This window comes from Sinohyriopsis cumingii, chromosome 7 (genome assembly GCF_028554795.1).
Source record: "Sinohyriopsis cumingii isolate HCF-2022 chromosome 7, ASM2855479v2, whole genome shotgun sequence".
In the NCBI taxonomy this organism is placed as follows: domain Eukaryota; kingdom Metazoa; phylum Mollusca; class Bivalvia; order Unionida; family Unionidae; genus Sinohyriopsis; species Sinohyriopsis cumingii.
Window position 1 is genome coordinate 132,418,429 of NC_142967.1, and position 18,226 is coordinate 132,436,654.

General features: G+C 35.7%; 1 protein-coding gene across 1 annotated transcript in view; it reads left to right on the top strand.

Moving 5' to 3' along the window:
• Window positions 1-18,226, top strand: part of LOC149796148 (general transcription factor 3C polypeptide 1-like) — a 492,926-nt gene that overhangs the window by 39,245 nt on the left and 435,455 nt on the right. The window contains exons 9-12 of the mRNA XM_089966075.1: window positions 7,654-7,781; window positions 10,179-10,398; window positions 15,167-15,345; window positions 18,003-18,134. Coding sequence (XP_089822201.1) covers window positions 7,654-7,781; window positions 10,179-10,398; window positions 15,167-15,345; window positions 18,003-18,134 — 659 coding nt within the window. The remainder of the gene's footprint in view (window positions 1-7,653; window positions 7,782-10,178; window positions 10,399-15,166; window positions 15,346-18,002; window positions 18,135-18,226) is intronic.

Sequence of the window (18,226 nt, forward strand, 5' to 3'; positions counted from 1 at the left end):
ATAAAAATGTTTGACTTGCTATATTTTGTTATAACTTTATATTAGTCTTGCAACAAGGCATAAAAATAAGACCTCAGTAACTGAAAAAGATGTTCTTACAAGAAATGATATAGTGTAAAAGTAGACAAATGATGCAACATCACTTCCACAGGCATCATCGTTTTTTTTTTCTCTGACAAATCATAAAAGTTTACCAAAACATTTATTGGAAAAAATAATAACAATGAATCATAGAATCAGACCACACATTTAAAGCAATACAAGATTTAACTATTATTCTAATCAAAAGCAGCATGCCTGAGAACAAAGAAAAATAGCAAGACATATTGATCACTTTAGGAAACACAGAGTTTAGTAAGGATACAAATTCATGATTTCTGTATTAAAATGGAAATATCTATTATAAAATCTGTATTCATGGATGTTAAATTAGTAGGTATTAAGGGACTGATCAATGACATCTACAAATAATAAGCCACCATGAAGATCTGTGATTTCACAGTATCAGAGACATACTTGGCTGACAGAAAAACAAACAAAAGGACAAGAGACTGATTATAATGAATGAATATAAATAAAAATATGCAGTAGATTATATGATGTATATGAATTTAGTAGATTACCTGCAGCCAGCTGTCGTTTAAATCGCTTCTGTCCCCAACCCAATATTAAAATCGCTTCTACCGCCCACTAACCCATAGCCAGAAATTATGTTAAAAAATATACTTCTGTAGGGGGCAGTGTTTCTCGATTAAAACACATCTGACGGTGGATCATAATTTTTTTAAATTGCTTCTGTTGTGGGTTGGTTGAATTTGAAAGTGCCTTTCCCCCGGGGGGTATATGTTTTACTGGAACAGCCCTCAGCAAGAAATCTGAGTCAATCATTCATGCTATGTCAGTTGCCTATTTCTTGGTGAAGGAGAATATTGCTTCTCTAAAATATGGCTCACTGTTGGATTTTGTTGACTTTCTGGGTGTTGGTGTTGGCAACATGAGAGTAGGAGGAAACACAACATATTAATCAAGGGCTTCTGTAGAGGAATTTCAGGTAAGTTCTTTTATTTTATTTACATTTTTTCGATTGAAATTTAGATGGAAAAATGGTTTATACTAACAAGCAACCAAAACAAGATCAGTTAGGTTCCAGTCAGTGCATATCTTGAGGATTCCATGTGTTACTAATAATAGTACCAAGCGTCATGATCAGCCAATGAAATTGTATTTGGAAGCTCATCATCATAACTCCCTGTCAACGTTTAATGATGGATACCATTTTTCTTTTTTAATCAGTCTGGACTATTGGTACCTGTTTCTTCTGTCATGAAATTCTTTCCTGTCTAGACAGGTCACATTTTAGTATCACTTTAATGGGTTTTCGTGTGTTCAGTTTGCATCAGTGGCCATGGTTATGCCATACCAAACTGCTGACTGAGTGAGGATTCAGCAATCAAAATTGAACCAAAACTGCAGGAATAAGCTGTCTAGAAGAAAGGGTTCTCAACAGACTCATGATGATTTCAATTGAAGGACCTCCTCTGAGAGACTTCAACTTTAACAAGGCATTGGTAGAGTGGAGGATGAGGATGGACAGGAGGCTATTTAGGAAATAGTGATCATATTTGCAGAATAATGCAGTCACAATTACAATCTGTCTGGATGCAGATGTATATATGTTCCAGTAAAAAGTTAACTGTTATAAAAACTGTATATATACTTTCCTTAATTCAATTTGAGCTTTGGACTTTTCCTTAAAAATTATTTTTTTATCATCCATGAAAGGAAAATATGTGCTCTTCTGATCTTTTTTAGTATGGATTTGTAACCAATCAGAATTGAGCATGTGACATGCAGGAAGTGCATGACACTGTTTTTTAAGATTGGCCAGAGGAGTGACACTATTTGCAGTCTATGGTTTGATTCTTTAATGGATAGTGTGTAGATAGAATATTGTTATTAAAAAACACAAGACTGTGATTTCAGTTTTTAGTGTTATACTATAATATACAGAAGACATGATATGCATTTAATGCACTTATTATACTTGCTATTGCTCTTTTTGAATACATTGAGGTTTTTTACACCATACTGGATGGCCCCCCTTATGGCTATGTCCCCCCCCTTTTTTTCTTCTTCAGATTCAGTGGGGGCAAGTACCCACATTTATCAAATCGTTGATGCAACCCTGCAATCATTTTGTATGTCTCAGAGCCTGCACTGGAGGAGCTGCAGATAAGGCAGAAGGCTGCATTCTTCTGTGGACAGGATGGTTGAGCGGGGTGGGCTTCGTACGCTTATCTCTTTTTGGCAAGCAGTTCTTGGATTTCTTGGTTGTTTTCATCAAACAAGTCTTTGTTTTTCTTTGTGGTTAATCCAAGGATTTCTTCTGAGGTTTGCAGAATGGCAACCTTGATGTGATCTCACATCTCTTCTGGAGGTAGATCAGGCAGAAAATTAGGTTCTTCAAGTCTAGACTGCAAGCTGTCTTGAAAATCTGCCTTGACGTCTGCAGACAACAGGGTTTTGATCAGGAGCTTCCTTCTTGGGGTGCCTCCTTTTTGTCTGGTCATGGGCTTGAAGTGGAAGTTGAACTTGCATTGGGCAAGACAATAACCTGTGTGGCACTCTGCACTGGGCATTACTTTATTATGAAGGACATCTTATAAGTCCCTTTGGCGTACTATGGTGTAATCGATTAAGTGCCAGTATTTTGATCTAGGAAGCATCCACATCATTTTTAGGCTGTCTTTCTGCTGGAATGTGGTGTTTGTGATGGTGAGCTGTAATTCTGTGCAAAATTCAAGAAGCAGGTGCCCATTGTCATTGCAGTCTCCACGCCATGTTTCCCAAGAGAGGCTTCTGAGTCTCGGCCCACGCTGGCATTGAAATCTCAGAGGATGATTATTTTGTCACTCTCTTTGTGACTCTTGAGAAGTCTGCACAGGTCAGCTTAGTAATTATCCTTTTCAGAGTGCCTGGAGTGTTGGAGCGAAGAGTGTGGCATGTTGTTGGTTCCCAAATATGAGACCCTCAACATGATGCGGTCAGTGTGACCGATGGGAAGGTTTGTTAACTTGGTGTTGATTGAGTCCTTGACCATGAAACTGATTCCTGAAAGTCATTTTTCAGTCTTTGATTTTCCTGACCAGTACAGGATGTATCCAATGCTGAGTTCAATCTGACTTCCTTCCTCTGAAAGGCAGACTTCGCTAAGTGCAGCAATGTCAACACTAAATCAAGAGAGTTTTGGTATGATTAAGGCAGAACGTTGTTCTGGTCTGTTGCTGTCGGTTGAGTCTAGCATTGATGTTCCAACAAGCCAGTTTTAGTCTTTTCCCATGATGTGATGCAGGTCTTTTCTGTTATGTTTGACCGTGTTGGAAGATGCCCGTTGGCCTCAGCAGGCCAGTGGGGGTGGGTATGGAGACGAGCTTTGGTAGACCCCTCTCCATGATGAGCAAGCAGTACCGTCCCTAGAAAAGGCTGCTTGGTTACTCAGGCTGCTTCTGGGTGATGGTGTCATCTCCGGATCAATATCAGACAGCCAAATGCCTGAGTCGCCTGCATGTAGGATTGGGACTGCGGCTTCCAGTGACATCTTTCATCTGCTGTTTTCACCCTTTTCCCATTTATGCAGGGCTTGATAGAGTCGTATAGATGTAGGGTTAGACGTAGACAGTAGACAGTTCCTTCATGCCTGTGCAATGGAGCTTTTAGGTGGAGTGCAGTCTGTGCAAACTGGCCCCACCCTTTAAACCTGGGGTTAATCTGCCATGGCCCAGCAAGCCAGGATGGTGACAGTGAGGTCCGCAGGCCGTAGGTTTTACATCGGAGTTATTCTCTCCTAGGCAGATGGCCAACCGTGGCTGAAGAGATCTGCCTTCCCTGCTATTTCAAATCATAGCTGGTCTGCCACAGCTGCAATCAACTAATGGTGTGCCCTGGACCTGATCACTATGTTGTTGATCTGTAGAGACCTTCCACCTTAGCTGGTGACTTCACTGTAGAAAGTCATATGCCTAGTGATGCAGTGTTAACATCACCCCCTCATCGTCGTTTGGCCTGCCAGCTGAGCGGTGTACTGGGGTATGCCGGGAATGATTCCTTCTTGGAGGAATACGTGAGAGATTTGGGAGATGGATGAGGGCTAGTGCGTCTATCCACTCAGAGTACAGCTTCCAGACAACAAAGGTACTACCTCTATCCAGAGCCCCCTATACCCCGTGTACACGGATGACATACTCAAGAAACCTATGGTAAGTTCTATTCTTCTCAGAGTCAGAAACATATGTCCCTTTTGAATCATCTCAGTTTTCTCACAGACTGGGAAAAGTCCAACCTGCATCTATCCCAGTGTTTTGTTCATCTTGGTATGGAGTTTGTTGCCAATCTCATTCTGGAATATCTGAGAAGCCCCAGTCAGAAGTGACAGTATGTACAAATGACATTACATACATATAGCTGTCAACCCTCACAATTTTGTTGTGAATTTCACGACTTTTTCAGCGATTCACAGATTCAAGCCACAAGCAAAAAATTCATGAATTCTCCAATTCTCAATTATTTTAAATCTTTAATAAAATAACCGATTTCCCCATTAAGCGCTAGTCATGATATTGGCAGTTGCCAAAATGGTCCAGTACTGCTGGTCACAATATTAGTAGAACTACAGCCGATTGGTACACTTGGCCTGGTAGCAAGCATTTTAGCCTATTTTAATCTATATGTATAAGAGTAGTTTTACAAATGCTTTTGAGAGAAACTGTGGCCTAACTGGAATTTTGCTCAGCGCATGCGTCACCAACACATTTGAATTACCGTTTGGCATCGAATATAAGATCTTGAAAGTTTAATTTGGAGGCCGTGCATTCTGCCATTAAACATTGATATTCATCATGCTTTTTGCAATGTGCCACAAATTTTAGTATTTGGCATGGTGGCAGAGACGATGTGAGGAAGTACATCAGTTGCAAAAAACACGTAGAATTTGGGAAAATTAAGAATTTGCAGATTTCAGCTCTGGAATATTTTAAGCCATCGTAGGAAGACCTGCAAGCTACAAACAATGAAGCATTATTTGTGAGTTTTCTTGTTGAACACAATCTATCTTTATCAGCTGGAGACCATGCTAAACATTTGTTCCGACAAATGTTCCTGGACTTGAACATTGCTTCCATATTTTCCTGTGGAAAAACCAAAAGTACTGCAGCTCCTGTGTATTCTTCACAGAAACAGAAACAGTGAAAGAGTATTTTCTCTGGTGAGGAAAGATAAGACAGACTTTAGGGCCTCCTTAGGTGCAGACAATTTGTCAGCAATTTTAGTCACCAACATCAACCAGCAGGCAAGAAGTCTGAACTGTTTTGAAAACAAATTTACGATCAAGCAGTTGAGGAAGTTCAGGTCTGCCACAATATCTTGTCTTGATAAATAATCACAAGAACAAGTGAAGTTTATGAATACCATAATAAATAGAAATGCAGATATATTTCTGCATATATGTAGTGTTTTAGTTTTATATTGCGATCTTGATATAGTGTAGTATTGACGGTCAGAGTGGATGGAGTTATTGTCATGGTATTTGTCACTAATTCATGTCCAAATTCACTAATTTTTATCCCTATTTTCACTAATTGCGAGCCTGGAAGGTTGGCAGCTATGCATACAGGGGATCTGGGAACTGCCTCACCACAGCAGCATTCTTGAAATTAATGTGGTCATCAATGCCTTTCAGGTATGGAATGACCAACTGTCTCGGAAAACAGTCTTGATTATGTCAGATAACTCTGTAGTGGTGACCTGTGTCCTCAAACTTGAAGACTCTAAAGATCACTCGACCTGTATATTCTAGTTTGGCAGTTTCAACATTGGTGTACAAATCAGGCAAATTCCCAGCAGACTTAATATCCTGTCTGATACTCACTCCAGAAACTGTTAAGTCATTCATTATCTGTCTTTCTTATGAGTAGCACACTTTGTGGATGTCCACGGATCAATCATTTTGGAACAAGGTGGCATTCCAAATTGCCCACCTACATCTGGCTTGGGCTGTGGACACATTATCAAATCAGTTGGGAGGGGTTGTGGGCATTTACTTACCCACCAAGGGTCTTGGTAGTAATGCAAGTTTGGAAGTCAGACATGGAAGATGCTTCTGCTATCTCATGTCAGATGGGATAAGTCATGGGTCAGTGATTTACTCAGTTTGGCAGTAGATTTGCCCAGAAAGATTACAGCCATCAGCTGTGATCAGAGGTCCTTCCTGCTTCCCAACCAAACTACTTCTCTTTAATGCCTGGCTTATGTCAGGACAGCCATGTGAAGAAAGAATTTTGACCATGATTACGGAGAGAATTTCATGAGCAAGATAGCCCTTAACTCTGAAGGCTTATGAGGGAAAGTGGTGCTGGTGCAGAGTCAGAGCCTTGATCCCTCAACTGGTTAACTTTTTTTCTGGCTTTATGAGGAGAAAAAGTTGTACCCACTTATTATTAAAGGCTACTGCTGCATGATATCAGACTTATTTCCCCCACCCTGTTTCCAAAATGGAATCTGTCCTGGGTCTTAACATGGCTCACATCAGATAAATTGGAACCTTGAGCCAGAACCTCACTGAATCTACTATTGTACAAAACATTTCCTAGATTAACACGACGAGAGCAGTAGCCATGCTAGACCCTTAAGGCAAGTTGTAGCACACACAAAAGACTGTTTCTGTTAGTGAAGGCTGAGAAGCAGAATATCACCCATCAAGCCCTATCTTCATCACTAAAATGGGTTGTATGCTTGGTGCTCTCTGAAGTCTCCAAAGATCAGAGTTGGCTGATGAAGATTTCAGTGCATGAAATTAGAGCAGTTTTGTGAGCCTCGTTTTCAAATATAATGTTTCAATCTGAGACATTACAGAAGCTGTAACCTTCTGCATTTTTTATCTCAAAAGATTCAGCTTCACTGAGACAAACCTTGAATCTGGTGGGACTTGTGGTAATATCTCAGACACTGCCCTCTTAGCTTTGGTAGATTTGGATGAAATGTTGTCTGTAAGAAGAATTCATTAATCTTCTTAACTGGATGTAAGAGTCACATATCATGTGAATATAGGCTGTGTTGCTTTCAAGTTAGGAGAGTGGGTTCACATATGGAGTCTGGGCACTTTATTCCCTTGAAGGATACCCGAGGTGTAGGTAGGATGATTAGTATTTCCTTTTCCATTTACCAATCCCTCTAACATTATTGTGATCAGTTAACATATTTGAAGGTGACATCCAATTTTTCCAGTACATTATGTTTCTCCAAAAATACTTGCCCAATCAGAATACATAGAAAACCTCTCAACCACACTGCCATATGAGCATCCTCATTGGTATTTAGGTAAGACTGGATTTGGAAGATTGCAGGCTTATATCCCTGGGTAAGTATTCTTGGACAAATATAATTTACTTGAAAAATTTACTTTCTCTTTTAGTCAGGCCAGTCTAGCTTTGACAGTCAACTTTTTCTAAGAGTTTTGTAGTATGATGGGAACAAATGTTGCATTTCTTTTAAAACCTCATTTTTCATCTGACAGTGAGGTTACAATAACAGAAAACAAAGTTACTATTGAATAAGATCTTATGTCAGAGTTTTTGCATTTACTGTAATGGCTCATTTCAGGGGTGGAATGGAGAGAACAATACGGTTGTCAGTTCTAATAAAGCATCCTAGAGAGACTGACAGTGATGAAGAGGATGAGGAGATGGAGGAAGAGGAGGATGAAGAGGGAGAGGAAGACAGTGACAAAGGTAAAAGATCAATAAGACCTTATCAAATGCGAATATATGCTGTGTTGTTTTCAAGTTAGGAGAGTGGGTTCACGTGTTTATCCTTATACAAAGCCTGAGAAACATTCATTGACTAACAATAATATCTGACAGCTTATGTACAAAGCATTGAGAAACACTCAATAGTTTTACAGTATAACCAATAAATTATTAATAGAGCCTTGAGAAATTGGCTTCTTACTCAAACATGCATTTAGTAATCATCATCATCATCATCATCATCTTTGATTTCCTATTGATTCCCTATTTTTATGTAACTGTTGTAAAGATTATTATTTTAATAAGGCCTGCAAGAAACACTTGACTTGACCTCACACAGATTATGAAAAATACAGTCTGCATATAAATAAACTGATTAGGAAAATATTTAAACTGAAGTTGCTGATGTTAAAGTATAAAAATGAATAAATAAATACTAAATATCCTGAAAGCTTAGATTATGCAAATGCAGATTTCAGAATATATTCTTAGACCTACTCAAAATTTACTGTAAAAAAATTATTTTTCTGGCAATTATTTATAATTACATAATGAAATAACTATAAATTGTTGATTTGCAGAAAAATCAAAATGATAACTCTTGTGTTGGTTATTTTTCTGCAAATCAACAAGAGTTACTTTTCTTTGTAGACTGCTTTATATGGACTTTGTAGTAAAATAGTAAACACAACCAGATGCTGACAGGTCCTTTTATACTCTTGTGGAATTCTGTAGAAATCTGGTACTGAACATTCTGCATTTGCTATGTAGCAACCATAGGGAAATATTTTGCATGCATGCGCTCACAGTGGCAATCTTACTTGGCTACTGATAAGAACAAAACGACACCTTAATGAATAATTGTGAATAAAAGCCTTGATTACTTAGTGTATTTACTATATTTAATAAAACAAAATTAAGTTTAATTGGTAAAAAACTTTGCAGTACAAAAAATAGTTCAACTTTAAAATGGATGATACATTAAGCATTACACGAGGTAACTTCGGAAATGTTGCAAATATGACAAACCTGGAAACAAAGCTGATATGAGTGGTGGAATTAGAAATCAATTCATGGTATAACATCATGAATTTAAATGTCTCAGAAGAATGGTTTATAAGTTTATATGCAAACATGAAATATAACCAGGAAACATGCCAACCATAGTTTGGTATTGGATAAGTTAAGGTATTAATGAAGAAATAAATATTGACTGTAAATGTTGACAAGACCCACTCACCTAGCTATGATGTCATAGCCCCATCAATGAAGTAGGGGTACTAATATTAGTACTACCACTCACCTTGCTTTACCACTGAAAACTTTATGATTAATGAACTTAATTTAAAAAATTTAAAAAATTGGAGTCTTGATTTTGTTGTCCATTACACTATTAATGAGGTGATATGCATTGATTGGCTAAACTAAACTCCATAGAATAAAATTCAAATCTGATAAAACTTGGTAGACTGGTTGACTTCATCAAGATCTTGGATGAATTGAGATATTTATGAATGTGATTTATATTTGGAAAGAATTTGTATCTGATTAGTGTATAATAGATAAAATAAATGTGATTTGTATTTGGAAAGAATTTGTACCAGACTAGTATAAAATAGCTAAAGTGAATGTGATATAAACTGAGAGATATTATACTATTGTACATAGGATTATGTTCTTGTAGTGTTACATATGCCAGCTTTAGTTGTGATGTAGATTTTTAACAATTTTAGTCATTTTGCTACGATGTCTGCAGTTTGGCAGTGTACATTGATGTCCAGTACTGGGACATCATGCCGCATACATGTAGCATGATGTCCCACCCAGTCACATTATCCTGACACCAGGCCAACCAGTCCTAATACTAATGTCTTAATGCTGAGCACCAAGTGAGGCAGCTGTTGGTACCATTTTTATAAATCTTTGGCTGGAGTTTGAACCTGCAGCCTCCAGCATCCAAAGCAGATGCTAACCACATAAGCCATTGAAGCAGTTGCCAGCTTCATGAAATTCTCAACTATTAAGTTATGGCCATTTGAGTGATATCAGGCTTGTTTTCTCACTTTTTTTGCCCCACCACTCCAATGGTATGGCACATAATACTACCCTTGTTTATCAGTCCATAGACCTTTGTTAAGGTTTTCTTACAGGTCAGTGTTCAGACACTTTGATGGGACATCTTTGTTCCATGAATCTTTACTTTGGTAATGCCTCTACATACCAGTGGTAAGGCATATAGAGTTACCCTTATCCTTAAGTCCATTTATCACACCATGGTTATATTTTATGTTTTAGGTCAGTTATTAGACACTGATGTGGTGTCTGAGATTTATGAATACATTTCCTGTGTTGTTTTTTTCTTTCTTTTTTTTCCCCAAGGTTCCACAGTTTCTTGCCAACCTGTTTTCTATGAAAGATCTGGAATCACCCAGGCCTTAATGGCCATTAAACAGGTGGGCCCCAAGGGCCTTTCCCTGTCAGATTTGAAGCACATGCTTGGATTAGACAAGCTTGAATCACGATTTCTATGCAGGCACCTACATCGTCTTAACTATATCACAGCTATCACACTAGATGTCGGAAAACAGAAGAAAAAACTGTAAGTTCTAGAGTTTTAAATGTATGCAAAATATTTGTCTTAGGCTACTTAGTTTCATCTAATCTCTCATTTATGCAACATGATAGTATAAAATGTTTTATTTTCATATGCTTAAAATGTTGTGGATTTGCAGAAAATTTGATATTTGACAGTTCTTAAATTCTTTAATATACCAGTTATTTTTACAGATGTGTTTTTTTGTGTGTCATTGGATCTTTAAATTCATTATTTGTTGTAACCACACAATTTAATTTATTTGTAGCCCTTGATAAATAGTAATTTCCTGTTATTATGAAATGGTTATTTCCTTAATTAAAAGCACAGTTTTAAATGAGTCCCATGTTCCAACTTTAGACTGTTAATTTCACTACTAATACATGTAAATAAAAATGTACACATTGCCTATTTTTTAATCTAATGCTACTATCTACTGCTTCATTATTAAAATTATATAAGACCAACTGAGTTAAGTTAATATGCCTGGTAATTACAAAAATTGGTATCATTTCATCCATGTTTGGTAAAGTAGAGTTTTGAAACTTGATTTTGAGTTGCTGTTTTCAATTCTAAAAGTGTATTGATAAATTTTCCCAACAAGTGAATAGTTTCAACTTTAAAATTTTTAATTAATTACAAATTGTGACACAACGATGGTAGAAATATTTGTTTTATTCATTATATTTTACTTTTACCTTAGTGATGGTAGAAATAATTGTTTTATTCATTATATTTTACTTTTACCTTAGTGGGATAAAATTCTTTCATCGTGTTAGATTCAAAGATATTATGTTTAGTGCATTTAAGTAGCGATGGATGTATACCTGGCCTGGCCAACCAGACCTGGCCAAGATTTGCACTACCCGGAAAAACCTAGCCCGTCTGGGTTTTAGGATAAATTTTATCTTGCTGGATAAAGTCCCCCTCTCCTGGCAGTAATAAAATAATAATATTAATAAAACTCTCATTGTTTTAATGGATGACAAAAAATTTGGGGTTGAGAGGGGATGGTTGGGGGAAACAGGACAAAATGGGAGTCAGGAAACTTAACTTAGTAAAGCTTACCTGGCTGTGTAGTTCTTTGCCAGGTACCTGATATCTGGCAACATTTCCCTACCCATCCATCCCTTCATTTAAAGCATAAACCACCCTTGCTGTTTCTGTTTGCATACTCTAAAATTCATCAACATGTAGAATGTTATATTAGGCAACTAAGGCAACTTAAAACCATCCTTGCTATTTCTGTGTGCATAATCTAAAATTCATGAACATGTAGAATGTTATATTAGGCAACTAAGGCAACTTAAAACCATCCTTGCTGTTTCCGTGTGCATAATCTAAAATTCATCAGCATGTATAATGCTATATTAGGCAACTAAGGCAACTTAAAACCACATTTGCTGTTTCTGTTTGCATACTCTAAAATTCGTCAGCATGTATAATGCTATATTAGGCAACTAAGGCAACTTAAAACCACATTTGCTGTTTCTGTTTGCATACTCTAAAATTCCTCAGCATGTATAATGCTATATTAGGCAACTAAGGCAACTTAAAACCACATTTGCTGTTTCTGTTTGCATACTCAAAAATTCATCAGCATGTATAATGCTATATTAGGCAACTAAGGCAACTTAAAACCACATTTGCTGTTTCTGTTTGCATACTCTAAAATTCATCAGCATGTATAATGCTATATTAGGCAACTAAGGCAACTTAAAACCACATTTGCTGTTTCTGTTTGCATACTCTAAAATTCATCAGCATGTATAATGCTATATTAGGCAACTAAGGCAACTTAAAACCACATTTGCTGTTTCTGTTTGCATACTCTAAAATTCATTAGCATGTATAATGCTATATTAGGCAACTAAGGCAACTTAAAACCACATTTGCTGTTTCTGTTTGCATACTCAAAAATTCATCAGCATGTATAATGCTATATTAGGCAACTAAGGCAACTTAAAACCACATTTGCTGTTTCTGTTTGCATACTCTAAAATTCATCAGCATGTATAATGCTATATTAGGCAACTAAGGCAACTTAAAACCACATTTGCTGTTTCTGTGTGCATACTCTAAAATTCATCAGCATGTATAATGCTATATTAGGCAACTAAGGCAACTTAAAACCACATTTGCTGTTTCTGTGTGCATACTCTAAAATTCATCAGCATGTATAATGCTATATTAGGCAACTAAGGCAACTTAAAACCACATTTGCTGTTTCTGTGTGCATACTCTAAAATTCATCAGCATGTATAATGCTATATTAGGCAACTAAGGCAACTTAAAACCACATTTGCTGTTTCTGTTTGCATACTCTAAAATTCCTCAGCATGTATAATGCTATATTAGGCAACTAAGGCAACTTAAAACCACATTTGCTGTTTCTGTTTGCATACTCTAAAATTCGTCAGCATGTATAATGCTATATTAGGCAACTAAGGCAACTTAAAACCACATTTGCTGTTTCTGTGTGCATACTCTAAAATTCATCAGCATGTATAATGCTATATAAGGCAACTAAGGCAACTTAAAACCACATTTGCTGTTTCTGTTTGCATACTCTAAAATTCATCAGCATGTATAATGTTATATTAGGCAACTAAGGCAACTTAAAACCACATTTTGCTGTTTCTGTTTGCATACTCTAAAATTCATCAACATGTATAATGCTATATTAGGCAACTAAGGCAACTTAAAACCACATTTGCTGTTTCTGTTTGCATACTCAAAAATTCATCAGCATGTATAATGCTATATTAGGCAACTAAGGCAACTTAAAACCACATTTGCTGTTTCTGTTTGCATACTCTAAAATTCATCAGCATGTATAATGTTATATTAGGCAACTAAGGCAACTTAAAACCACATTTGCTGTTTCTGTTTGCATACTCTAAAATTCATCAACATGTAGAATGCTATATTAGGCAACTAAGGCAACTTAAAACCACATTTGCTGTTTCTGTTTGCATACTCCAGGTTTACTCTTTCATATTTAAAGCATAAATAAAACCATTCAAATCATTGAATTAATGGGCCTTGCATGGTTGGGTCATAAACATGTAAAAGACACCATATTTTCAGATTTCTTAAAAATTTTAAATAGAAAAAAGATGTATGGATACAAAGTAATTTTTTAAGGTACAAGAAAGAAAATTATACTTTGAATGGTTTGCTTCATCTAAAAACTGTTGATTGAATAAGCAACCAACAGGCCTGGAAACTTTTTTGATTACTTATTTATTGCATGGATTAATTTAAGAAGAAAGCAATAAAGACAACTGATATGCTCCACATCAACTCATTATCAAGCATTTCTATAAATAAAGCAGGTTGCAGGTGTCAAAAGTTAAGGATAAAAGAGATGCCAAAGGAAAAACTTACTTTCATCTTAAGAAATCTGGCAGAATTAAGTAATTAATCACTTTGATAACAGTAAAATCAGTGGTCATCAGTGTTAAATTGAACTGATAGGTGTTTGCAGCCTTCTTTTATTTGTACATGTAAACTTAACTGGGTTTACATTTCTTTGTGATAAAGCAGTCACTGTCTCTGACATATGTGTTTGACAGATTCTTGTTGTCTTAGTTTTATTCAGTGGCAGATTTCCTCATGATGCCTGTAGTTTGGATGCAGTTAATTTGATCTTTACACTAATAATGGCAAATAATGGCATCCTGCAGTTAAATTCTTTGACCAGTCTAAGTGATTTGGTTATGTGCCATATTTAGATTTATAGTCTCAAGATTATTTCAAGTTTAAAAAAAGTAAAATATGGATTCTCTTTTAGATTTTTAGAATTGAGATAATATGAATAGATGGATCATAGTGATACATTCTGTTGTCAGATACAATCTTTACATTATGAAACAATATCAGTATTAGGTCTGGGTCATGTTTATAGATAAGTATCTACAATGTTTGTAATTTTTCGCCAGAGTCACTTGATTGAAACAGATAATAGTAGGGTTTGAAATAGTTGGAGTCACCCAAACAAGAAAGCCAGCTGAGAGAAATGGCTGCTGATTTAATCTATTTGTTGCATTAAATCATTTTCACAAAATGTTCCTAACAGTAAAAACCTCATAAACAAAGACTTGTCTTGACTTGTACATAATTTTCAGACTGAAGTATTAGCTGTTTTTATCTTGTCTACTTTTCTTGTCAGAGTGACTCGGATTTCTTAAAACACTTTAACCAATTGTTGCAGTTGGTTGACACATGCAATTACAAAAAAAGCAAAATGTTTAACTAGAACACTTTGAAAAGTCTGATCCTGCTTTAGTATCAAAGTAGAGTAAATATAGTTACATTTGAACGGAATTGTCGAAAAACAACTGCTGTATTGTCATGCTGCAAACAAATGTAATTTTTGCAGTTTGATTACAAAAGCTATGTAACCAAAGTTATGTTACAGTTTGATTACAGTAGCTGTAGCCATTTATATTACAGTTTGATTACAGTAGCTGTAGCCAGTTATATTACAATTTGATTACAGTAGCTGTAGTCAGTTATGTTACTGTTTGATTACAATAGCTATGTAACCAAAGTTATGTTACAGTTTGATTACAATAGCAATGTAGCCAGAGTTATGCTACAATTTGATTACAATAGCTATGTAGCCAGAGTTATGCTACAATTTGATTACAATAACTATGTAACCAGGAAGATGTTGCAGTTTGATTACAATAGCTATTTAACCAGAGAGGTTGCAATTTGATTACAATAGTTATGTAGCCAGATTTATGTTACAATTTGATTACAATAGCTATGTAGCCAGAGAGATGTTGAAGGACAGCAAGATTCATCAGGAATATTCTGCTGAGTTCAGCAAGTTGGACAAGTTCATCTCAGCCTCAACTCAGGACAGCCTTGCTGTTTACCACGACAAGTCCTTACTCTTGGAGGATGGAAAAGAAGGTACAGAGAAAGAAACATGGTTACAAGGCAAGTACATGCTTTTATTATGTTTCAGATTTCTCTTGCTTAGTTTCATTTTTAATTTGTGTCAGGTAATAATTACAATGGAAGTCAAGCTGGTTTATGTAGCTTAAAGTGTATATGGTCATGTTGATGCATGTGCTATTCTAAAATGTGATGATGATGTAGTTTAAGCAGTATCCATTCAATTCTAATTGTTGAATGTTCTGCATTTTAAATGTAATAAAAAATACAAACTTCCAGATGAAAATTGTGGACTTTTTACTATGGTGGACAGGTACTAAACTGGGTTGAGAAAAGAAGATTTTGGGTCTGTTTGTAACAATTAACAGGGTAGTATGAATTTTTTTCAACATCAGTAGGTTCATTTTGCATGACATTAAAGCTGGTTTGTACTGGATCACACATTTAAGTTGACCTTGTCCAAAAATGTCCATGTACTTTAATTTAAATTTTGCCATATGTACTTCTCAGGGCATGCATATAATGACATTCTAAAGAATATGGCTGTATGAAGATCGAAATTAAGGTATTAATCGTGAATTAAAAGAGTGTAATCATATTATAGAAAATGAAAGCCATTACTCAAATACTTGTTACTGAAAACCTGCATGACCTGCATGACTTGTACTATTGTAGCATTAAATTATGGATCTACCAGCTAATATTATTGTGTCTTCAGTACCATAATTTACTTTTATTCATGGGATACCAATATTTCTTGTCTTTGTTGTGGTTGTACAAACTTCACATTTAATGACTTAACAAATCAATATTTCTAGATTAAGACAATAAGACTCCTTTTTTCCATTTGAGGTTATCCATGAATTTATGAACCAATAAGAAATGTCATGAACAATACTTTGGGCAACTCTTGTGGACTATTTCATTAGTACTTTCAAGACTTTCGTTAGTACTTTCAAGACTGGACTATTGTAACTCAGTTCTGTCTGGTTCATCTCAGTATCTGTTCCAGAAACTTCAAAAAGTTCAAAACACAGCTGCTCGGATCATACTTAGAGTACCACGATCAGAGCACACCTCCCCACTGCTCTGTACCCTACATTGGCTATCCATTCAATCCAGAATCAAACACAAAATTTGTTCTCTGTGCTGCGTTTCACTGTTGGACTCTAGTCCAACATACTTATCCGACCTCACCCATATATACACACCAGCAAGATACTTACGCTCCTCTTCTGAAGTCATATACTCATTATTCCCACTATGAAAACAAAGTCATATGGACAGCGTTCTTTTGCATACCAGGGCCTGGCAACGTGGAATGAAATGCCCACTGAACTTAGACACAAAGACACAGTGATCCCATTCAAGAGGGCTCTCAAAACTCACTTATTTTGACTGCAAGAACAAACTTAAAGACCTAATAATGTTTCCTACCTTAAATATTCTCAGCATGTTTTTTAATGTTTTCTAATTTCATGCTGTTTGTTTTTGTAATCATATCATTATATATGTTTTTTATCTTATAGGTGTTGTCTAATGTTGTAAATCACTTAGAGCTTCTAAAGATTAGGCGCTATACAAAGTCCTCATTATTATTATTATTATTATGTAGGTATTTGGACTAAAGGCTTCAGTAAACCATAACTATGATTTGCTGAGTAAACTGGAGATGATTGTCAATATAGACTGTTACGTGCTTATGCTTTCATAAACAGTAGCAAGAAAAGAGTGAAGTCAACAAGCTTTGTAAAATTTAACAAATAATTTATTTCCATAGAAAACAAGGTAAAAATTTTAAAAAAGAACTTACGGTTTTAAGAATCAGATCCAAAAATAATCCAAGAATAATCCAAGAATTAAAAATTAAAAGTCCTAGATATAAAATGTTCTAATGAATTTGAGTTTGTGTCCCGACGAAAATCCAGAATGGAAGGTAATGATGTATACTGTAGCCAGTATAGTATTGACATGTCAACAGTTCTTTGTTGTATCACAGGAAATAATATTCCGATGTTTGAATTCAGAATAAAATTTCAATAAATGTCTTTGTCCAAGAATTCTGTATGAGCACTTAAATATTCCCAGGGAAAAGAATTAATCTCTTAGGATCCAAATAATTTAAAGAAAAATGAAAAAAAAGACCACCTTGACATCGAAGTGTTTTAAAAGCCCAGCTGAGATTATTTCTCAAAACATCAGTATTAAATCTGTCTACTGCGCAATTCCAGTAAAACCAGAATTTTGAAATAGAGGTATTACATGTAAAAACTCATGTACACCCAGTACATCCTTGATTCCACCCTTAAATCCCACACTAGGAATGAATTAAAAATAAAAAAAATTGTTTACTTCAACTGTTACTAATTTTAAATCAAGGTCAGGAACTAGTTCAGCATAAATGTGCAAAGTTCTATTATTAGCTGTGTACAAAAAAACAGTCAGATCAAACTAATTTCTGGAAAATGTCAAATTCCAGTAAACAAAATTACATTACTGTAACATGTAATGGAATAAAAAATTTAAAACTAACAAACAGACAATTAAATGGAAACAAGTATAAATTAAATCAAATATACATAACAAGACTTTTCTCAGAATGGGGTGTCTGATATTGGCTTTTCACAGCAGGTGATTGCTTAGTATAGTTTGGCTTTAAATTAGGTTTGATGTTTTGTAAATGTGACTGTGTATTTCAGAGGATCTTGCTGCTAATGATGATGAGGATGAGACAGAAATAATGAAAATGAATGATTTGGAAGAAAAGGAACCCATGGATGTTACTGTCATTGAGACTCCTAATGAAGAAGTACAGGGGCTAAAGAGCTTCAGTAAGTCCTGAAAATAGCGCGATGTTATGTACTGTTTAACATCAACTGATGGCATGAGGATTATATTCACAATTTGTGTGCAGACTTAAAAT